Source organism: Artemia sp. Qi Xiang Cuo, chromosome 2 (assembly GCF_049724085.1).
Source record: "Artemia sp. Qi Xiang Cuo chromosome 2, ASM4972408v1, whole genome shotgun sequence".
NCBI lineage: Eukaryota > Metazoa > Arthropoda > Branchiopoda > Anostraca > Artemiidae > Artemia > Artemia sp. Qi Xiang Cuo.
The window spans coordinates 13,340,964-13,366,260 of NC_142795.1; the positions used below are offsets into that span (position 1 = coordinate 13,340,964).

At 35.6% G+C, this 25,297-nt stretch overlaps 1 protein-coding gene across 1 annotated transcript in view; it reads left to right on the forward strand.

Moving 5' to 3' along the window:
* Positions 1-25,297, forward strand: part of mei-P26 (E3 ubiquitin-protein ligase meiotic P26) — a 104,864-nt gene that overhangs the window by 19,156 nt on the left and 60,411 nt on the right. The window contains exons 6-10 of the mRNA XM_089099162.1: positions 4,375-4,605; positions 8,762-8,862; positions 16,266-16,479; positions 21,540-21,800; positions 23,530-23,634. Coding sequence (XP_088955288.1) covers positions 4,375-4,605; positions 8,762-8,862; positions 16,266-16,479; positions 21,540-21,800; positions 23,530-23,634 — 912 coding nt within the window. The remainder of the gene's footprint in view (positions 1-4,374; positions 4,606-8,761; positions 8,863-16,265; positions 16,480-21,539; positions 21,801-23,529; positions 23,635-25,297) is intronic.

Sequence of the window (25,297 nt, forward strand, 5' to 3'; positions counted from 1 at the left end):
ATATCTTAAAATTTTGAGCTCCTAGCCAAAATCTAATGTAATATCTGAATTCAGCTTATTAAATACATTCAAGCTCAGCAACAAATGCTGCGGTACCAAAAGCACTTTTACCCAGTGCATTTTCATTGAAAATCTATCCAGACGTTTGAGATTCAAAACACCAGATTATTTTTTTTGCCCTTTAATTTCTAGGTGATTTTTGGGCTAGTTTCTAGGATAATAAATAGTCCTTTGTTATTAGGTTTATTTTTTTCTAGCTTAAAAAATTATCTGCTGAATGATAGAAACGTTTTTTTAGTCGTTTTTCTCTGATTTTGCTAAACAGAACTGCCGCCAAGAAATAGGACAACATAATGACATGGTGTTAACATACTAACTTACTACTACTAATAACTCACGGCAGTACCAAACCGCCAGAGGCTAACACAGCTACGCACGCTCCTCCTCCATCCTAATCTATTCAAAGCTTCCCTCTTTGCACACTCCCAGGAAGTTCCCATAATCCGACTTACTTCCACCACCTGTATAAACGAAGCTTTCAATTCATTTAATTATTATTATTTAAGCTCATCCTGGAATTTTCAACCTCCTTTGGCCACATTATGGTACTTCAACTATAATTTGAAGGCTAGAGTGACACCTGTTGCTACCAGTTTTTTTCCAAATAATTCGGGTTTGATTGCATAGGCTCTTGCACTAGACTGGAGAGAAGGAAATAGTTCCATCGGTGAAGTTTGTCTAATGGAATTAAAACACACTCTTTTCGTCAAAGTACGTTTTCAATGGTTGAATTCTGTTTCCTTACCACTATCAACCGCCTGATTCTGTGTTTTCTGATGCCACTCACTGAAGTCATAGTCGCTGAGTGAATCGATTGAGCAACAGGTTCCACTGATATGCAGTCCTTTTAATAATCCTTCAGTTGATACTGATATGCAGTCCTTTTAATAATCCTTCAGTTGATACAGTGACCTTTAGATTGTGCAAAATTAATTTTTACGCTGTTGATGTGCTCCATTTCTTGTCTGAAGGCTTTTGCTTAACAGAAAATGCCTTACTAAAGTCACACCATTTCATATCAGGGTTGAGTAGCATCTGGCAGCTCAATTCCTGTGGCATATTCTTTTGATGAAAGAACACTTCTGATTATAGACCTGCACACTGTGGCCATTTCATGGCCTACTGGTTGAAGACCGACGAAGGTTACATTACCCAGCTGTCTAGATACTGATTTATGTTTTACAGTGTTCATTTTTCTAATATTATGTTAACCCTCTAGAGATACTGAGACCTTCTGACAGGTTCCTTTGAAAAAGAGCTCAGACTCTTGAATTAAATATGCTATACCTATCAATGAGAGGGCCTCAGTATGTATACATGGTTTGGTGTTTAAGGTGGTGTTCCATTGCTCCGTTTGCATGGACAAATTTTTTGTTTTGACCAGTGAAGAAAGGGCAACATTCAAGCGAGAACTTGAAAACACCAGAACGCTGTACCCAGATGTCATGTTTAGTCACTAATTCAACTCTAGAAACAGTTCAAGTTTTTCAGGACCAGAACCCTGAAAATAAATTTTGGACTGTAAACTCCAGCAGAGTGGCAGAATGGTTTGCACACTCTCCATCGAAAACATTTCCAGTTCAGGAACAGTATGAAGATTCTGTACCCCTTCTGCTTTCAATCGGATCTTCACGTGAAAGAGTCAGCCCCAGACCAGTAGACCTTAGGGAACAAGGAAGCAAGAGTGAGATAACAGCAGATGAATATCTGGTCTTTGCTTTGCTTGCAGATCAGCTCTTCCAGATATCAGATTACAAAGTGCTTGACTTACAGAAGTTTGTGTTAATCTTTGGCTGCCAAAGCAAACCGATGAAGCTTTTAATGAAGCAGAGTTAGTAAATGCTGAATGGATGGACTGTCCGTTTTACATTCTGATCTGAATTCAAGAAATGAACAGGAATGTCAAATGGATCAAAACGAAAGTGTTGCTGAAGAATCTCCTCTGGCTGAATCAGTGGGGATAAGTGTTCCTATTTTCTCACCTGCCCATGAAAGTGTGAACTTACAAATCCACGGCAGAAGTCTAGAAGATGTTCCAGAAAATAGTTCGGACGCAGAAACAGAAAGCTCAGTAATCTCAGAAAAGCTCCGAAAACACTATGCATGATCTAGAAAGAACAGGAACAAAGACAGATTAAAGCCAGGAGAAAACCGATTGAAAAATTATTATGCTAGATTTTAGGGGAGAGAATAAGAGGGAAGAAAAGTACAGAACAGAGAAAATAGTGTGTGGAAGCTACTAGATTCCATGCTTGACCGAAAAATTGGCTCTCGATGCAAAAATTATATGCTCTTGTCTCTCAATATATGGCTCTCATTATTTGCTCTTGGCTCTCTATTTGCATTGGCTCTCAATACAAATGTAAATCCTAAGAAGGTCGGAGTTTTCGAATGTTTACTGAAAGTAAGCAGTGAGATGCCTAGTTTGTTTGGTAGTTTTTGGACAAAAATATCCTTGGAACAAAAGAAGGTCTGCTTTGCTACATTTGTGACGATTGTAAGAAAGTCAAGGGGGCTTACCATGGCCTTTCGTGGCGAAAAGGAACCCTGAAATATAATTTAAAAATTTTGGACAGATGCTAAGAGTTCTGAAGCAAACGTTTTTAAATACGTTTGGTATTGGTGAATTGCCAGTGAATAATTGGTCCGAACAGGCATAGGAGGATGGTATCCATCCATCACAGGATCGAAACCACCCAGAAGGCTCAATTTGATTGGATACTAGGAAATAACTTAGCTTTGAGAAAGAAGGCAAAGTGCAGGGAAAAATTTGGATGATCTCCCGAAACTCCATCATACTAATGTAGAGCTTAGGACAAGAAAAATTACTTTGAGTATCCTTTTGGGACGTTTAGACTGACGTTTTATGTTAGCACGGATAAAATGACGAAAGAAAAGGCTGCGATTTGTTCGAACATAAAAGAGTCGTTTCTCTACCACAAAGGGAACCTAATTGTATATAATCGGACTAATTACGATCTTGTTAGTTTTGACACATTGAATTGGACGAAACTGAAGGGCGATTGAATGCGTCCAAATTTGTTTCATGTGTCCCTGACAGGTTGGAAGACCTGCATTGGTCACACCCAGACTCTGAGACAATTATTATGTGGAGGGATGGATGTTCAGAACAAGAACAAAGTTCTTTCTTTTGCACTTGCCCATTTCGCTACGATACATGGAGTAACAGCAGTGCAGAAATGGCAATGGAGTAAGACAGTGCGCACCAGAAAATTGAAACCCAATTCAAAGATAGAGACATTAAAGTTCCATCCCCATCCCCTTGCATGCATCTTACATGAGGGATGCAAGGCGCAATCCTTACCCTTATCGAGTAAAACAACTCATTCATACTTTTTTAAGGACTATACAGAATTGAAGTATTACCCTGACAATCACGCCCTTTTCGGGTTCCCCTTTTTATCTTGATGTAAAAAGAGGGACCCGACTATTACCAGGATAGTTGCTTACAGTACCGATATATCTGTTTTTTACAAGCTCAGGCTTACGGACGAATGGATGGTTCTGCCGGATTGGATTCTGAAAAAATCGAAATATCGAATACGCCCATTTCATGAAGGGACTCTTAACCTTGATGCATATAAGGTAAACGACCTCAGAGGATTGCTGGATGTGGTGCAACAAGACACTCATGTTTTCTACAATTGTATTAAAACTAAGTATCAAAATGATTGTAAACCATTTTTGTTTTCATATGAAAATAGCTGATTTTAAATTAATTACCGACAACCTAAACTGTTATTATACCCGATACGCCTCACAAACAGATTATTAACCCTTAAGAAATTGTGCACACCTCGTAAAGATTTCTCTTTACAGCGCTGAACTTTTGCACACCTCGTAAATTTTCCCTTTTCAAAAAAAGTCGGTTATCACACCTCCTATAAAGCATATGGAAGCCGCGCACGCCTCATATGAGCTGTTTACATCACTTGTATCAAATTGCTTATTGTAATTAAAATTTATATCTACGTATAAAGGATTTTTTGGTATCTTATCTTAAAAATCATACCAACAAATAAATTTTTATCGTCTCCTCAACAATTTGATTTTCCTTCATATGAAGTGTGAACGCAGCGATATGTTCTGAATTGCCAGGAGTCCACAGTCTAAAATATTGGAAATCTTTACTATACATACGACATATTATATATATATATATATATATATATATATATATATATATATATATATATATATATATATATATATATATATATATATATGTTGATTATTCTCTCGTCAATGTATATTTTTGCTCTCAATGCTACAATATGCTGTCTGTTTTTTTAGGAGGCCTGCTGTTTTCAGTGCCTTAATCGGGTCCACTGTGGCCCTGACCATAAATGTGATTCCGCCCATGTTGCTAGCAGCCGTTTTCGCACAGAAATACCCCTTTTGGGTATCAAAGCCAAGTCCAGTTTAGACGACTGTAAGAAGATGTATCGCCAGTTAGAGGCCAGCTTTGGTCAAATGGAAGAGCAAAAGGCATCTATCAAGAAAGTTGTTGAGGATGCCTTTCAGGTGAGCTATTTCAATGCTATTTTGGATTATTTGTATGAAGGTGAGACGCAGCCAATGGAATGTTGTTGGAAGGTTGAAAATATGCGGTATCAAAGAGAGAAAGAAAGTTCACCTTTTTTAGTTCTTTGGTAAAAAGTGTGCTTTAATTGCATTGGTTTGTATTTGTGATATATTGTCATAAGCCAATTACGTTATTCCTTATATCTGAAGAAACGAATAACCTTGTCTTTTTAAGACCTGATTAGTTTAAAACTTCGAAATTCTAAGCCAGTAAAAAGATAAGATAAGTTAAATTCCACCTCATTGGTTCATCTGTGTAGCATTTTCAGCTTGTCAATAAGAAAAATGAATCAGAGTATGATTTACAAATAAACTCTCCTTTTCTCTGTGGTTAGGGCTTTGGAATTTTGGGACAACTTTTACACCAAATTGGGATATTCTTCTTAATGTTGTTCTTGTTTAACGCTCCTCAGTAACAACTTCTTTGTTGTGGCCGTGTAGCTAGATAGGCTTTATTTGAATTTTGATTCTATTATAACTACGTGATAATTAGTTAATAGAAATCAAACTGCTACAGCTTTATTTCGTGTTCAAAATATGTTTTAAATAGTAGAACCTACAACAGAATTATGTCAAAATTAATTTTTCTTTATACAGACTTTTATCAACATTTAGTACGAACCTTAAGGCATGCCCAAAAAGTATAAACCGTCGTGAATTAGACGCCCGGAGGAGGGGCCCGGAGGAGCACCAGGAGGAATATTCCACTCCTGAGACTGGTTTGATGTTTTTGTCCCTCGGAAAAATGCTTCCTTCTAGAGAAGGGGGAGGGGGTTTGTATGCTTATTTTATATGATAGGGTAGACATAAAAAAAAAACTCTTAGCCATGGTTTAGGACTGTAGAGAATTTGTCGTTTTCTTGTAGAATTAATAGATTTTATTTATTTTGGTCCTAATGAGAGCAATAACGAAGATGTGAATGTAGGAAAGGCATACACACTTCTGTACAAAACGTCTTTTAAACCAAAGAGAAAAATCCTTTAAATAAATTTAAGATTATCAAATGCCCACCTTTCAAATAAGAATTGAGGGTTGTTTTTTTTTTTTTTTGTTGACTATGTTATTAAGAAGAAGCTTAGCGGTAGAAACATTATACCTGGCACTCAATGTGTGAAAAACGTGCTACAATTTAGAATTTTGACTGTGTGCATATATAGAATTTGATTTCTGGGAAGGGCAACTCCTCCGAAAAATAAGTAACAAAAGATAGGTTTACCATACACAAATCTCACAATTACTGGAAATCAAGTAGAAATCTGCGCTTTTTGGGGGGGGGGAGTAGTTGACGTGGTACCGAAATAAACCATCCCGACGTCGTGCGCACCGGCTTGCTTTCAGCGTCAGTGTCCTGATTGTTGAGGTTTTTTCCAAAATAGTTCTCCCAAGATGTTCTCTATCACCTGGAATGATGCTAAAATATAAATTTTACCGATCTTCGGGAACAAAAATGTGTATATTTTGTCAGTAAACTTGCAAAAGGGCTTTTCACCTCAACCTTTCGAGTAAGTAAGCATGGTTTTATTCATTCCAGATGTCAGGTTTCTCTCGGGGGAGGGGGGAAAATGAGCAACTCCTGAAAAATAAGTCACAAAAGATAGGTTTACCGTACACAAATCTCACAATTACTGGAAATCAAGTAGAAATCTGCGCTTTTTTTTGGGGGGGGGGGGGTAGTGGACGTGGTACCGAAATAAACCATCCCGACGTCGTGCACACCGGCTTGCTTTCAGCGTCTGTGTCCTGATTGTTGAGGTTTTTATTCCAAAATAGTTCTCCCAAGATGTTCTCTATCACCTGGAATGATGCTAAAATATAAATTTTACCGATCTTCGGGCACAAAAATGTGTATATTTTGTCAGTAAACTTGCAAAAGGGCTTTTCACCTCAACCTTTCGAGTAAGTAAGCATGGTTTTATTCATTCCAGATGTCAGGTTTCTCTCGGGGGAGGGGGAAAATGAGCAACTCCGAAAAATAAGTCACAAAAGATAGGTTTACCATACACAAATCTCACAATTACTGGAAATCAAGTAGAAATCTGCGCTTTTTTTGGGGGGGGGGGGTAGTGGACGTGGTACCGAAATAAACCATCCCGACGTCGTGCACACCGGCTTGCTTTCAGCGTCTGTGTCCTGATTGTTGAGGTTTTTATTCCAAAATAGTTCTCCCAAGATGTTCTCTATCACCTGGAATGATGCTAAAATATAAATTTTACCGATCTTCGGGCACAAAAATGTGTATATTTTGTCAGTAAACTTGCAAAAGGGCTTTTCACCTCAACCTTTCGAGTAAGTAAGCATGGTTTTATTCATTCCAGATGTCAGGTTTCTCTCGGGGGAGGGGGGATAAAAAATATTAAGATTTAGGCCTAAAATCTGAATTTGCCCGAAGAAGATGAGGTTGTTAGGACCGGTTTCATGATATAGCCTCATTTAGATGTTAGTCTAAGTTGATCTTCTGTTTTTCCCCTTTTTTGGCGTTTAAAATATAAACATTTTGATCTGAAATCCATGCTTACCTGAAGGAAATGAGGTGGTTAGGAAAAGTCTCATCATATACACATGTTAGTTCTAAGTTAGCTCGTTGTTTTACCTTGTTATCCTTGTTACTAATTGGTCCTAAAATTATCTCTTTAGGTCAAGTTATTTATTATCGAATGTTTTCTCTGAGTGTGGCACCTAACCTGTGGCACTTTGTTAACTTTGGCGTAATTTCGTCAAAATCTTGGGGGGGGGGGGAATATGGAGCCAGTTTTCCCAAATCAAGTGAAAATGACAGTAAAAACTGAAAATGAGCCATTTGGTACCATGAAAGTATACTAAAGAAAACTGATCCGTTTCTGTTAATGCTTAAATTATGCAGGCTTATACTTTTATGTATTAAATTTTTTCCTTATAATTAATTTTAAGCCCATAAAATGAACAATAAATTGTCATGAGAATAGCTAGCAGAGCTTTAAGCTAGTTCAAAGCTCCTTTAAATGGGTAAAAAAAGTTTAATCAACTTTTAAAAAAGTGAATCAGAACGAACCACTCTCACTTACCTGGAATTCCTAGCTTTAGAAAAATGAAAACACTTATAAACATGATTTTTAATTTCATTGTATGTATAAAAAGGAATGAAAACGGCCAAATCTTGAACGCTTACAATTAGAGTCGGGCACAGCCAAAAAATCAAATTTTTTCATCCTTAAAACCCTTCTCCCCTAACTTATAATTATAAGTTGATTAAATAAAAAAAATTGTCTGAGTGCATGGTTGTTTCCCTCTGACACCTTATTGGCCGTACCAATTCGATCCCTTGATATTGTCGGTAGAAGCGCTGGTAGCTCTCACGTAACACATGTGTGACTTCCGTCCTGTGCGTTATCTTGGACTAAGTTGCGCTTAAAAAGTAAAAAATTTGTCGCTATGGACGATCGAGAATCAATTAGTTGTTTTTTTCGTTGGATTTGTCAAATATATGATAATTCTATATATTCTTATATATATTCGATAGTTCATACATATGATAATATCTCCAGAAAAGGAAGCAAACGTAAAGCCATATATCACGGTGCGCTGAAACTATTCTTACTCGTGATATAACAATTTATTTTCATTAATATATCAATTCGTCAGATCGGAAAATCTGTTTTATCTCTACCTGCTGTTATACTTCATCAGATGTCAAATACGAGCCACCAGTAAAGATCTCGAAATCATTAGACTTCTTATCAGCTGGCTTTGCAGCTTATGACGAACATAAATAGATAATCTAATGAAAAATTTGTGACACATATCCGAGAAAATCGAACAACAATGGCTAATAAATGCACTTCCTTTGTGTGTAACTGGACTCAAATCTTGAAAATTATTATTTGAAAATAAAATCAAGAACATACACTCATACTTACAATTTTCTCATGGTGCGTTTTAATTCATTTTTCTAAAGAAAAAAAAGAATACGAGTCTAGGACGGTTCTTGGGGACGAAGATCGGAAAATTTAAGTGTGAATTAGGTTGTGGTATGGTGGTAAGTGACTCGATCTCGAAAACTGGTCTAAAAAATATAAAATAGCCAAATATTGTACTTTAAATAAAGTGTTTGAATTTCAGGTTTTTCGCGCAGTACTAGAAAATGTGAAAGAATCCGTTCTTGGGCAGATTGATGAAAAACACAAAGTAAAAGAACTTAAAGTTATGGATGATCTGAACAAGTAAGTGCTTTCTATATTCAAGTTTGTGTGTATGTTACAACATAGTCTTCTGCTAAGAAAAATGCTGTATTTTTCTAGCGGGTTTTGTTCCGGAATTAACCCTTTTGTGATTAGATTGGTAACCAATAGTACACACAATCCCCAATTATCTTTCGGGGGGGGGGGGAAATAAAAAAGCGTTGTCAGTTGCCAGCAAAAGCAGTTCATTTTGTGCGTTCGTAAGGGCATTCTCTAACTGTAAGTTTTCTGATCATGAAGTAGTATTTGTATATATACTTCGGCTTTGGCATCTACTGATCTCACAAATGGTTATCCCCACCGTACTCCTACACCAGACTTGACTAATCAACTTGGACTGCGTTCCATTCACCAGGTTTGTTATTGTTTTCAGTTAACTATTGAAAATTCGATGTCAAAAGTGTCGGGACCAGACGAGAGAGAGAGGAAGGGGAATCAAAATTCTCAAATCTGATCAAATCAAAAAGGCATCTACAGTATTATACAGTGCCACAATATTTAGCATCAAAGGAGCCAAAGGACATCGAGCCCTCAATGTACGGCATAAAAAGGGCATATACATTTTTGTTCAATTTGCGGAACATTATCTACTCAAGGCCGTATCCAGAGGGAGGGGGGAATTAAGGAGTTTGCCTTCCCAAGGTCAGAACAAAATTTGCACTTTACTGAAAAAATATAAATGTTTTTACTTATATAACTTTAATAAACCATATAATATTAACGCTTTGATTACTAAATATCAGTATATGTATATTAAGCTGACAATACACATTTATTTATATTTTTTTCAGTAAAGTGCAAATTTTGTTCTGGCCTTGGGTAGGCATAGGGGTTTTGAGCCCTACTCATGTTAATTTCTGCTTGTTTTGAGTTTGACTCGGTTATTTATTGTAATTTCTGTTCGTTTTGTGTTTCATTTATATATCGATACTGACTTGTGGTAGTTTCACGCTTGGTAGATTATTTTATTTTTGCTCATTTTTGTTTTTGTGGAGTTCTTTACTTTTCTTTGAAAAATTTTGCGGAAAGTTTTTTTTAATTAATTTGTGTTCGTTTTATATTGACATAATCTTTTCAGGGAAAAAGAAAATAATTCTTTAAATCTTTTCGTTTTTTTAAAATTTATAGTTTGGCCTGCTATTTGTATGCTGGAGGAAAATTTTTAGCAATTTTTAACAACAACATCCCTTTTAAAAATCCGGACACAAATAGTAGTGTTTAATTTAGTTTCATACCCCCTCTAGTTGACCTGAAATAGAAAACTTGATACCATTCGCAAAGAAATTCCGTTTACTTTCTTTAATAGCTTGGATACACTTACGCTATTTTGATTTGGTTAAATTTTAAGAGCAGAAGTAGCCTCGAAAGTTTGAACATAATACCCTCAGTCGTTCTTGGGATACTGCTGAGATGCCTTATTGGGGATTAACATTAAGACAGTGCATTTTGATTTAATCTTAAGGCAACATTTTGTTTTTAAACATAATGGGCAAATGGGAGGGTGTGAGTTGGACCAGTTGCCCTCCAGTCACTTTCAACTATTAAAAAGGGCATTAGCCCTTTCTAATTTCCAATCGAATGAGCCCTTTTTGAGTTTCTATGACAACGCTTTCAATAAACACCTGATATGCCCCCACGGCATAACTTACAACCCTTTCCCTGAGGTCTGTGAGGGGGTTGTCATCCTCAAAGACCTAATTTCCAGAACTTTTAACTACATTAAACCAAAACGGCTATCTGAAAATTTTAAGACAAAGCTTTCAGTAAAAACCTTATATGCCCCCAGGGCATAACTTACAACCCTTGCCCTGAGTGCTGGGGGGGGGGGGTTGTCATCCTCAAAAACCTAATTTCCTGAACTTTAAACTACGTTGAAGAAAATTGCTATCTCAAAATTTTGATTGGCTGTGTTTGGGAAAATGGTGGGCTAGAAAGGGGGTTAGTTGCTCTCCAATCACTTCAACAGAGCACTAGCCCTTTCAATTTCCAATCGAATGAGCCCTTTTTGAAGTTTCTACGACAACGCTTTCTGTAAAAACCTTATATGCCCCAGGGCATAACTCACAACCCTTGACACAAGGGCTGTGAGGGTGTTGTCATCCTCAAAGACATAATTTCCGGACCTTTCCACTACGTTGAACAAAATGGCTATCTCAAATTTTTGAAAACGCTTGAGGATTAGTTGCCCTCCAGTCACTTCCGGCTGTTAAAAAGGGCACAAGTCCTTCTAATTTCCAATCAAATGAGCCCTTTTTGAAGTCTATACGACAACGCTGTCTATATGAACCTTACATGATACGCGGGCACAACTTATAACCAGTGCCCTAAGATCTTTATAGGATGTTTCAACCTCAAAGACCTCGTTTCAACAAATTTTGACTATGTCGGACGAATGGGCAGTCTAAAAATATTTATTGCATGTGTTTAGAGGAAAGGTGGGCGTGAGAGGGGGTTTAGTTGACCTCAAATCACTTTTGACTATTAAAAAGGGCATTAGCCCTTTGAATTTCCAATCGAATGAGCCCTTTTTTCAAGTTTCTACGACAAAGCTTTCAATAAAACCTTATATGCCCCCAGGGCATAACTTACAACCCTCACCCTGAGGGCTGTGGGGGGAGTGTCATTCTTTTAGACATAATTTCCGGACCTTTCAACTACTTGGAACAAAATGGCTATCTCAAAATTTTGATTGGATGTGTTTGGATAAATGGGGGGCGTGGAAGGGGTTTTAGTTGCCTTCCCATCACTTTCGACTATTAAAAAAGGCACTAGCCATTTCAATTTCCCATAAAATGAGGCCTTTTTGAAGTTTCTACGACAACGCTTTCTGTAAAAAAAACCTTATATGCCCCCAGGACATAACTTACAACCCTTGCCCTAAGGGCTGTGGGGGTGGGGGTTGTCATACTCAAAGACCTAATTTCCAGAACTTTAAACTACATTGAACGAAATGGCTATCTTAAAATGTTGATTGGATGAGTTTGGCGAAAAGGTTGGCCTGAGAGGGGGGTTAGTTGCCCTCCAATTACTTTCGACTATTGAAAAGGGCACTAGCCCTTTGAATTTCCAATCGAATGAGGCTTCTTTGAAGTTTTTATGACAACGCTTTCTATAAAAATCTTATGTGCCCCCAGGGCATAACTTATAACCCTTGCCATGAGGGCTGTGGGAGAGTGTCCTCCTCAAAAACAATATATATATATATATATATATATATATATATATATATATATATATATATATATATATATATATATATATATATATATATATATATATATATATATATATATATATATATATATATATATTATGTGGAAATTAACTACGCTGAACAAAATGGCTATCTCAAAATTTTGATTGGATGTGTTTGGGGAATTGGTGGGCATGGAAGGGGTGTTAGTTGCCTTCCAATCACTTTCGGACTATTAAAAAGGGCACAATCCACTCCAATTTCCAATTGAATGAGTCCTTTTCAAAGTTTCTACGACAACTCCTTCGATACGATGTGCCTTGGTCTAAAGAAAAGAAAAGAAATAAATAATACATTGTGCCAACATCGTTTTTTACTTAGGCAGCGCTATTGCGCTGCCTATGATAGTTTTTATTTTATCTCTTTTTTCTTTTAATTGGTTTCGTTTTTAGATTATTTCAGTTTTTAGCGCCGATGACGCCTAGTTTTATACAGGCGAAACATCCGTCATGGTTGATGTCTCTATTCTTTTCTTTCTACTGGCTATATATGCGTTGTTTTGTTTTTCTTGAGATTTTTCTCTCTTTGTTCTTTCATGTTCTGAATGACTAATTCAAGAGCTTTTATTGCTAATTCTTCCTAACCACATTTCTTTTGTGGAAGATCCAGGAACAAATGTGGAATATTTGTCATAAAATTAGTTGAGCAATTTTTTACTGGATTTTACTGAATTATTTTTGGATCAAACTATTGCGAATCTACCCTAGTTTAGAGGGTTTTCACTCCCAATCTGGATCTTTGATTGGATTGTCAGATTTTCTGACTGTCCGGGAAAATTTAAGTTCTTACAATGCAGATTGTCAGTAATTCGTTCGATTGTGTTGGAAAACTAGATAGTAAACTGTAATGAAGTTTTTATAAAATATTTGAAATAAAAAATGATTTTTTTACAAAGTATTTTTTTGTGTTGACTAGTCTAAAAGCTGCTGATTTAAATCTCCATAAAGTATCTGATTTTATGTTTGTTTTTCATTTTACTATGTCTGCTCTTGTATGATCTGATATTTATGAGTAACATTTTCCGTTTATACGCATTTTGAATATTTGTGCGCAACTGGGCTATTCCGTTTAATAACATTGCTAAGTAGTAAGATTGTTGTATTGAGAATCGAAATTAGGATCGTATTATGCAATTGTCACTGATAATCAGGTTCCCAAAAATCTGATCATAAAAAAAAATGGAAATTTTGGAATCTTATTGTCAGTAGAAAACCCCTTTTAAGCGGCTTTGTGTCAAATATTTTATGCATATATGCCATGTGCCTGTGCTTTTGCCAGTGCCTTCGTGTCATGAAAAAGTTCATAAATGCCATTGTCATAATATTAATAAACAATGTAACCCCATGACGAACTTGAGTACCGTTTTAACAATATTGACATATAGATATGTCGTCTGCAACAACTTTACCTTAAGAAATATGGAAATTTGAAGTTTCAAAATTTACGTACATAGCTATATTAAAAAACGTAATTAGAAGACAGAATTAATTTACCCAAAAGTGTTTTTTTTTTTTGTCTTTAAGCATATTCAATGGCGTTTCCCAGTTTTATAGCCGGGATCTGACAGCAGTGTTCCCAAGAAAATGTTTGAGGCACATCATTGAATTACAGCTATTTTAAAAATACTCTTTTTGATTAAGTAGGAAATAAAAGTTAGTGCGACAACATTGTTTACCAGTGTTTTCGCTTGAATTATTTTATTTCCTCTGATGTATTCCTAGCCTTTTATTGTACCAAGGTAGCACTAGGAAGCAATGTTAGATTGCCATGATGAGGTTATTTTTTTCGATTGTACTTCTCTACTTTGTACTGTACTTCGAAATATTATTTCGAAACACCGGGGAAAAAAATCTTAGAAAATCACAGTTTTCAGGTAAAGGTTCTAAAATTGGTCCATGGGGTAAAAAGTTGTTTTTAATTTCATGCCCTTCCTTTAACTATCATTCAAAATACCACATAGTGGGCAATTTCGTAATCTATTTGAAAAATTGATATTCCTTCAATTTGTTAAATGGGGTAGATAATCAGCTCCCACCTGAATCCAAATTCTAATATATTTGAGGGGTAAATTTAACTTGAAATGATATTCTTTACTGAATCTTACCTTATCTTAAGAAAAATAGTTCACAAAATCCACTAAAAAAAGTTTTAACATTCTGGGAAATTAAATTAGTTACAGTGCTTAGACCAGCTCATCTTTATTAGTTTATATACACAGCTTCCTAATTTGTGTTGAGATCCGCAATAACAGGCAAAAAGATTGGTGTTTCATGTCCTTGGCACTTAAAGACTCGAGTAGTATTTGTTTTCTAGCCCTTTTTTTCGAAATATCAGCATCCTTTATTATTCGTTATTCTGTATTTTATGAATCCGATCAGTTTCCTAAATCAAAGCCATATTAAAAACCAGTTTCTGTTTTTGTTAAGCACCTTTGCCTGAGCATGAATGATTTATTAATAAAACATAAACTCAGCAAAGTTAGAACTGTAGGTAACGGAGAGCAGAGCTCAATATTTCAGCTAAATACATCTAATATGGAAACAACACCAAACTGTATTATACAAAAATATTCAGACAAAAAAAAATCGAAAAAATTAAACTAGAAAGCAAAACGTAAAAGAAAGAAGAAAGAAAAGCAAAGGAGGCCACGCCAGCGAGATTAAACTGTAATTCAAAATTTAAATTCTGAATTCACATATCCTCATATCCTGTCGAAGAATAATCTTCAAGACACATCTTTTCATTGGCGAACCGTTCCTAAATTAGGGATAATTTCGGCCAAATTAAAGTTAATTTAGCCAAATACACTTAATTGTATTAAACTGAAAATCTAACTATGGCTGACCTGGAGAAACGCAGTTTTCATTAAAGTAGTAGATTCTTCTTTTTCTAAGTTCCAGCATCAAGGCTGCAACTATCTCAGTTATACAATGAACGTTCATCCTTTGAGCCAAAAAAATTGAAAGCCAAATCTATAATTAATTAGTATCCACATCCTAACAAAAGATAATATTAAAAACACTTCTTTTCCTTGAAGAACCATTCCTTAAATTAGAGATTATTTCAGCCAAATTGAAGTTATTTTGACCAAATACAGTTAATTTTGTTAAATTAAAAATCTAACAATATCTGAACTATGGGAAACTTCGCAGTTTTCATTAAAGTAGCATCCACCTCCTAGTGAAGAGTAACCTTCAAGACGTGTCTTCTCCTTGAAGAGCAATTCTTCAAATTAGGGACTGTTTCAGCCAGATTAAAGTTCTTTTGGCCAGATACAACTGATCGGAGTAAATTAAAAATTTAACTGTCTGAATTATTAGAAATCTTGTGAAATTTAATCTTCTATTTAATCAACATGTGACTACAAACTCTTGTTTGTAGTGATTTTTCTTTGTTTCAAGCTTGATTTGCATATTCAATGTAAGTTTCACTCGTTTTAAGATTTTTTTTTTTGTTTAAATCAGTATTACTTTCCTTTGAAAAACTTCTTGTTTGGAAGGTTTTTTTTTAATTAATTACAATAAAAGAGGACTTGGGCACACAATAGTATATATAAGTCATCTTGCCTTTGTGACTGATTTACAAGGCCGTATCCAGGGGGGGGGGGGTGATCCGGGTTTAACCCCCCCCCCCCCCCCCCGAAATTTTTGACCGACTCGAAAATAAGTCGAAAATTAGTAAAACCTAGGTAAAAATCAGTAAAATTAATCGAAAACTGAGTCAAAGATTAGTAAACCCCCCCACCCCGAAAAAAAATCCTGGATCCGCCCTTGCTGATTTATGACGTTGGACTTGTTTATAAACAGTAACTACATCTTAGTAGTTATTAACTGTTTGGTTTAAGTTTTGAATATTGCTCCTTACTTTTAGTTTTAAAAAACTTGTTTTTTTATTCTGATTGTTTCTTAAGTCATGACCAGGTCTAACCAAGCTATGCTGTGGGCACCATAGCTTGGTGTTCAAAGCAGAACCAGCTTGACAACTAAACGTTGTCATTAGACGACTAGTCGTCTAATGACGAATAAACGAAAAAATGCCAAAATTATCTTCAAGATATGTTTACTTGAAAAATCCTTCTTCATATTATGGATTATTTCAACCAAAATAAAAGAATGTGATTTTGTTTTGACAGGCTACAAACTCGAATGAATAAGATAGAGACCGCCGAAGCGTTTACTGGACGTTTGGTGGAATATGGTGAAGATAAAGCTGCTGCTCTGGTTCAGATGTATTTCGTTCTTCGCGACCAGCTCATAGGTTTAGCTAACCCTTTGGACATGACTGTGGTCACCCCTAAACCCATCAAATTTACCTGTAATAAGGATGCTTTTGAGCAGGCTGTGAAGGTGTGTAAAATCGTTGCTTGCTATTACGCCCAAGTATCTTACATTTTCATACTTCTGATGTAAATGCTGAAAACCCTTTTTTAACCTGTTCTCAAAAGGATGATCAGCAAGGCAATGTACAACGAGATGATTAAAGTGTGGTTACACAAACATTACCTTTTTGATTAAAAAATAAAAAAAACGCATCAAAAATTTGTTTACATGTATTTTCGTTATGTTTTTACGAGTTGGACTAATTTTTTGTCGGGGGGGGGGGGGTCAAACTCTGTACCTTCTGGATATGGCCTTGTCTAGGGGTGAACTTTGGTAATCTTCTAGGAATTTTTAAAAATCTTGAGAATTTTATATATTTCATTTCGAATTCGTGAACATTATTCTCCTTGTCGATTCATTAGTCACTATTCTCTGGTACAAGAATAATAGCAATCATGTCAAGATCATTCTTAATTGTTCCGAAACTTGGCTAACCAAATTTGCATGCAGCGATTTGCATAAAGTAGTACAGCTTTTGAATTAGTCGCCTTGCCATTGAACATGTCTATAACAGGGACATGCTATGGAACCAATTGCTGAGAAGCGTTTGTTATCGAAAGTGGGATCAGCGAGGCAATGTGTAACAGGAAAACACACATTAGTCTTTTCATCCTCCCTTTGAGCACAGCTTTGTAAACGGTTTGGATAATTATTAAACAAGTTTGAAAATGTCAGATATGACTTTAAGACTTGACAACAACAAATTTTTCCGCTATTGAACGATAAACTGAGGGTTCAGTCAGACACACTCAAGAAAGTTTGTTGTAGGTGAGGGTTAATTTAAAAAAAAAAATGCCAAACGTAGGCGAATTTTGAAAAAAAAACACAAATAAAAAAATAATTGTAAAAATAGTAGACATCTCGACATTTCAGGAGGCCTGGTTTCAGGATAAAAATTGAGTTTTTTTTTAATTAACAGTACCTATAAGCCAACATAATTGATAATTAGTATTATTCACTATGTTAATGAACCAATTATCTTATTCGTTTCTTTCACTGGAATATTTCAGTAGTTCTTGAATTTCTTAAAAAAGAAGATTTCTTTTCATAACAACAATTAAGATAGTCATGTGATGTTGTCTTTGTTTACTGTTATCATCGTTTGTCGGACAACTATCACTCTTATGCTAATAAATTGCCTTAACAAATGTTTACTAGCCTTGCTGAAATGTAACTGACAAATGTAGAATTTAGTTGCGGTTAGTTTACCACAGAAGTCTCGAAAATCGTTTGACTTTTAAAATGAGAATAGAGTTCGGTTATTCAAACTAAGTTGAAAGAATTAAAAAAAAAAAAAAATCAATTTTAAAAATGATTTTATCTATCAAGTATATTTAGCAGAATGAGAGTAAAGTTGCTAAATCAGAGTATAGAATAATAGCTCAGTTTTTGATATTTTGAAAGTCTATGTGCTCATCTAAGCTGAAGATATGTAGTTATCAGTAGAATCCGCAAATTAATTCGTTTGTTTGCTGAGGTAGCCTATTTCATTCAGTATTTGCTGAAGATGCTCTAATCTAGCAGATTTTAATTTTTGTATTTGGTTGTAATAATGACTTGACCACTACTACTATTCCAAAAAGACTTCAGTACTGTGGATTCTCCAATATTGATATTCCAAAGTATCTATTGTAATCAAAGTTCTTTTAGTCTTCTTGAGAAAATAATGAGCTTCAATTGCCTGCTATGCTGCGGAGAAATTCAACCCTTATCAAACTTCCAAGTTTTATAATCTAGCTCATTTTGGACAGTTGTAGAAATTCCTGTTCTCTCCCACATTTCCCATTTTGGGTTTCTGTGCTACCAAGATATTTGAATTCTCTGACCTCTTCGATATCAACATCTTCATATTGAATGCCTTCAGCCAGGGTCGTCATAACTCTTGACATACTTTTTGTTTTATCTACATCTGCCTGTAACCCAGTAGGGGCAGCTTTTGCTGCTAGTTCATTCAGATGATGTTGAATTTCATCCTGGTGGCGGGCAGCAATAGCGATATTGTTGGCGAATGTGCAATCATGTAGTTGACGCTCAGGGCTTAGTTGAATGCCTCCTCTAAAGTGGCAGGCCCGAAACAAAACCAATAAGTATTTCAAACATAATCGGGGATAAAAAAAAAACTGGTACCACTGCGACAGACCGATCTTCATCTGCACTGCACACAGTTGTACAGGATACAGGGCTTAAACCGTATGACAATTTTCATATTCAATAAGCTAGGAGAATTTTTCACATAGAATCTTGGTTAACGGAGTCGAGTACTTTTTAAAAGTCTATAAACACTAAACTAATCTGCACTTGGCATTCATTTGATTTTTCTAATAAAGCACCAAATCGCAGCAAGAACGATGGGTGACAGCCATATTGCTCGTCCCTTAATATATAATATTTGTAAAATTCTAACCTGGGACCAACTGGAGCGTGATGCCTCTTTAGCTATCACATACTATCTTTTTCTTTCTTACAAAGTTTCACAATAATGCCTTTATTACATTTGGGAGGGAAAGCTTCGTTCTCCCATACTTTACTAAGTAATTGAATATTGGCCCAGCAATTGCTCGTGTTCCATATTTCAGTAGTTCTGGAGGAATGCCATCATAACCAGCTGCTTTTGTATTAACTTCAGGGCTGCATCAACTTCTTCAAAGAGGATTGGGCTCGACGAACAGGGTTACGTTAAAAACCACCAGTGGCTCTTAGGGACATCGGCTGGTTCACAACATTCGATAAATATTCTCTCAAACGATATTGAACATCTTCCTGGTTGGTAAGTAGCCGACCGCTCTTTGCCCTCTCCGAAAGGACATGGGCTAGTTTGAGTACTGCCGAGCTTTTTCATGAGCATTCATACGGTTAAACAGTCGTCCAGAAAAAGACAAGCTGCCTTTTTCTGCTTTGGCTGCAATATTCTCAGCATATGCCCTCTTATCATTTCCTGTAGATGTTTTCACTCATTTTGTTAGCACTTTTATATTGTTCTTTTAAACTATCACAGTATTGCCTATCAAAAGACTGGTCAGATGAATGGCTAGGTGAGTATTTCAGATCCGTTCGTTCCTAGAACGAACGGCTGCCAAGTTGCATGACTGACGCATTCTTCCTTCTTCCGTTTCTTATAGCCAATGACTTACAATGCTTCATCTTTAATGTACTCTGACATCGATCTCCTGAGAGACTCTACATTCTAACGCCAGATTATAACTTTGTCATACTGTCGTATTGCGTAACTTCCGGGATTAAACATATTCACTGTAACTGAACTCCCTACACAACCTTCAGATTTATTTTAAACTTGGCTACAGTCCAACTTTCACTTTGAAATCACCGCAAACAACCCACATATCTCATCTATGAACCTTGTTGGTGACATTACTTAGCAACTGATACGAAAGTATCCATCAGAATCATTTGATTCATTTGTTGTTGCGTACACGACTGTAAGTGTCATTTTTGTCTGGGTAGTCGGAAAACGTGATCGCAAGACGCGGTCATTGATCGGTTCCCAATCTATAAGACATTTCTTCTCTGCCCCACTTAAAATCCGTTCCGCACCAGCCGTTTTCGAACGTTATTTTTCCGTCCCTCTCAATCGAGGGACGGAAACGGAAGATTTCGTGTCTCTGATAGTGCGTCCAGTTCTATCGTAATTTTCAAGAGTTTACATCACATTATTTAACTGACCCGGCTGGGTATCTGTGTTTATTGACCTAACGTTTCAAAATCCAATGCGGAAAGATTCTTACGTAGTCAAAATCGTGTCCGATGGTGTTCCACTGTTTCAAGATCAGTAAAATTTCCGAGGCCATTTGGTAGTAGTGGGTGACAAATTAAAAGAAATGAAACGTGGGTGAAAATCAATTCAAACTGAGCTAAAAGCATATTGCACCAGAAAGCTTAAAGGGGCATATCTTTCCTTAAAAGGTGTAATTGTGTTGGGAATCAATGGATAGTTAGCGCATGATTATTTAAGGACGAAAGTTTTTTCAAGTTTGACTAATTAGTTTTGCTTTTTCTCACGGTTTAACTTAGCAACATTGACGAAAATGTGGGACTGCCACAAAAATGCGTTGTTTTGAAACAACCAAATGGAAAATCTTAAAAAATTGCAGTTTGCAGGTATGAATAGACCTAAGGAGAGTCCTGGGGATAAAATGTTTTTGGTTTTAGTGCCCATGTAGTTTAAATGAATAAATTCTGCCTCTTTTAATGCTCTAACCATCTTATTATGAATATAAAATTGTCAACACTTACAATGTGCTTTATAATGAATTGTCTAAGGTTCCTCCTTTATCCTACCTGGAATTTTGATGTCTACTTCTGTATATTCGCTCTAACCTCTAGACTTGTCAGTCTTGGTTTTTAGCAATCCAACCAGTTTCGTATAAACTTGAAACTGGAAAACAGAATCAGCGCCAGCCGCAGAATGAATCTTGACGAACACCGTGATCAGTTCCTGAATGACAAAACTAATCAATAGAAACAATTCTGTCAAAATAATAATAATCAATCATTTATACTAAATACGTCAGTACATCCATGCTCAAATATGAGAACTTGAATAGAAAACTTATTTTAACAAATAATTTACAAATAATATCAAATTGTCTATTTTCACTAGGTGAAAAATTTTTGTGTCCCTTTTCCCCCTTAAAACGACTTTAGGAATGACGTTCCTCCCTATTTAAAGGAAGTGCTTCCTCATAGCGCTAAGTACATTGATTTCTAGTTAGTTGTTTATTAATGTCACAAATAGAAGTGGTAAATTTTATTTTAAGAGCTTTGTCAGCCAAGTGCTTAGGAATCTTCTGTCTTATTTTTTTTGTCGGGGGGGGGGGAGACAAATTGTAGGGTGAATGCTGGAAATTAGAAAACTATTGCAGAATCTTCCAAATTTTTAAGGGGGAAAGGGTATACTGATCCAAAGTTCCCACATTACATGCGTGCCAAAGTTTGATATTAAAATTTTTGTCAAAAACGTCCCAAATATTTTACATTCATTTAAGTTTGAATTGATTTATCCTTTGCAGAGTTGTGTTTCCACGTTTATAGAAAATGACAACAAGAGCCCCTCTCCCGTTCTTGGACCACTGCCAATTGGAATACTCCACGAAGAAGAAACTCATATCCTTCCTCAAGGCTTACTTTCACCAGAAACAAGGCACTCTTCTCCTATTCACTTAGGGCCTATTCAGAGACCTTCTCAAAGCACATCACTTTCTCCCGACTTGGGTCCTGTTTCCGCACCGGCGGCGTCAATTTCTTCTGTGCCGTCCTTGAATGATATCCAGGTAAGATTGTTGCCTTTCATCTTATATAGGTTGCCTGTTTGTTAATTTTATTTTAACTTTGTAATGTAATGTAATCGAATTAACCACGCTTCTTGACAACTAAAGTTCCTGCGTCTGCCCTGCAGTATGCTGCTACAGCAAGGTTCGATCACTGGGGCTCATATTACTAAGCTAAGGTCAAACCCACTGCGCCACTACAGGACATGTTGTTTCCCAGGAATATGACTTCAACCTTTTTGAAAATTTGGATTATTTTGGTGCAAAACCCCTTTCTGAACTAGCTATAATAACAACAAAATGTTTACATCATTCTTATTTCTTATCAAAGGTATTTTAAAGAATTGATTTTTTATTCGCTTTCAGCTTAATTGAACCCCCCCCCCCCCCGCCACCCACCCAAAATGTGTGGATATGGCTCTAGGGTTTACACCTAGTTGATTAATTGTTGTTGGTTTGCATTTTTTTTTCAGTTGTTTCATGAAGCCAATAATAAAAAAACGAAACGACAAAATCAGCAAACGTAGTGTTTTTTCCTAGATCCGTGTATGGGCACTGGAGGACAATGGAGGGGGGATTTTTAGGTCAAATTTTAAACTGTGGGTTGTTCGTAGCAATCTCGAAAAAGCTAGCTCAGCAAGTGGCACAAGACTTCTGACTTATCCCGGCTTGATCAATAAGAGACTTAAATCAGAAGTTTAATAAGAAGGAGGGGAAGCTGGATAAATTTTTGAAGTACCCGAGGAATTATTTCTTGTGCGATTTAGGGGAAAAACTGGTGCATACAAGTCTGACCCTTAAGGGCCCAACACACGTAGTTTTTCTCAGGCACCGATTTCAGCAGCTCAGTGGACAAACGATAGCAGTACAAGAACAGTGCCCTTTGCCCGAGATTTTCAGAACTAAATTTCATGAATACCATTAGTCAACTGCAGGTTATCAATAGTTGCAGGATTGATCTAAACTATTTATTTAGTTCGTTTATTATTATTATCAAGTTCTTTTATTGTTATTACTAAATTCTTTTATTATAAAACCATTTTTATTCTTTTTAAATTTTTATTTCATAAAAAAAAATTAATCTAATTCAAATTCTTTCATTATTAAATTACGAAGTTCTTTTATTATTAAATATTTAATTATCGTTATTATTATTTAGTTAGAAGAGTAGAAACATAACAATTTTTAATTGTAAATAATGTAACGCCATTGAATATTTTCAAAATAAAAAGGATAATCTACATTGTAGCAGACTGCGCTTTGATCGCATCCAGTTTTGCTTGCCTCCTAACTTGCAACAAAATCAGGTTAATTCAATGTCACATAAAAACTAGTAAATCAGCGTTTCTGGTTTTAAATTACATTCAACTTCTGTGCAAATTTGACGTTTATATTCATGCGAGATTCATCCCTAATGTTTTGAAAACCATTATTTTCTGAAATTTTTCCGAAAAAGAAGCCCTGAAAAGAACAAGTAAGCGAAGAAAATATAATTTGGACTATTCTGGTCCTTAATAAGTATTGTTTTATAAAAAAAAAAACTCCACTATGATGAATTGAGATTAGTTGGTTGAGACTTCTTGGAATAGTGGCTTGACATCCTTATTTTTTAAGTGTTTTCTTTTGTTACTGTTATTATTGTTTTTTTATCTTATAATGTTATAATTATTATATTACTATTGCTATTTTTTATTATTAATATTATTTTTGTTATCATTGTTATTATTTTTAGGCCCTTACTTCGGCTTTGGCATCTACTGATCTCACAAATGGTTATCCCCACCGTACTCCTACACCAGACTTGACCAATCAGCTTGGACTGCGTTCCATTCACCAGGTTTGTTATTGTTTTCCATTAACTATTGAAAATTCGATGCCAAAAGTGTCGGGACCAGACGAGAGGGAGAGGAGGGAGATTCAAAATTCTCAAATCTGATCAAATCAAAAGGACATTTACATTATTTTTCAGTGCCAAAATATTTAGCATAGAAGGAGTCAAAGGACATCCAGCCCTCAATGCATGGTATAAAAAGGGCGTCTACAATATTTTCATTTTGCGGAATATTATCTAATTAAGGCCGTATCCAGGGGGGGGGATTTAGAGAGTTTGAACCCCCCCCCTCGAAATGTTTGTTTGACTCGTAAGTAGTAACCAAAATGAATGTAAACAAATTTTGGACGCGCTTTTTAAAGTTTTTTAGTTCACATAATTTGTCTTCTTTGCCCACCCCCCCTGCCCTTTAACGAAATCTTACTTATATTGTTACACATTTCTGCTACATCTCGTATTAAAGTATTTACAAAGAATGGTGATTGTTTTATTTTTTTCTTGGTGCCTCCTTTTTTAAATCTTTAAAAAAGAATTGTTTCTTCAAAGGAATTCTTAACAATAGGTGAAAAAACTGAACCAATAAAGAGGGAAGACGGGTTTTCTGAAAGGCAGTCTCATAATCTTCTCTCTTAGATCAGAAAAATTAGATGGTTAAATAGTATTTTTATCTTTGAATTTTACCTATTTTTATTTGTGTATAATTTAACGGTCTATGAGGGAATGACCTCCCCTTCTGCAGTAAATTCTTGTCCTTTTTTATGAGATATATGTAAAAACAAAAGTTTTTAATTTTGATATTTGTTTTTATAAATATTTGGAAAATAGTTCGACAGCAGGGCGAGAAGCCACGGAATGCCCAATTTTGAGGCAAAACTAGTTGATGGAAGTACAACACAGTTTTGAGATAATCAGAAATATTTTGTTTATTTATTTAAACTTTAATATTTCTTAAACAAAGCGGCAAGCTTCGAAAATGCAAACCTATGAAGACTACTTTACACTGTTAATTTAAATTGGTAGGTTATGATGGTTTTGAAGTGGCTGTTTATCTATGTATCTACATTCCAAGTCTATGTGGCTTGTCAAATATATTTTACTTGTGTTAGTGTTTTAACAATAAAAGATTAGTCACAAACTGGCCAAAAATAATGTTTAATTGTAGTTTATGCTCTTTAGTGGTCTTAATAACTTTACACAATCTCTTTTCACCCTGTTTTATACTTCTGGTTTTTTTTTTTTTTTTGTAATTTGGGGTTCCATGATATTCACATTTTGTGTCATTCAATTAATTTGTAGCCCCTAAAAGGGCTGCTGGTTAGTGTACGATGTGACTGAGGTTGGATTCAGCTAATCCTTTTGTGATTTTTCCTGGGTTTAAATAAGACTGCTTAAATTTTGGACAAAACCGGTAAGGCGCAGAAAAACATCGGTAAAACTAATAAGAAAACTGACTTTAACCGACGGTAAAACTGACTTTGATTTTTTATGGTTGAACCTTGTCCAAGGCCAAAGCAGAGGTATGTATTACTACATAAAACAATATTGCATTAATTGTTTTTTTGAACAATTTGGAGTATATCTAAATCATCTTTACTTGCACCATGAGTTTTTCAAAGAGCTGAAAAGCTGTCTAATGTTATTTTGCGAATTTGTTTGCACCATTTAATGG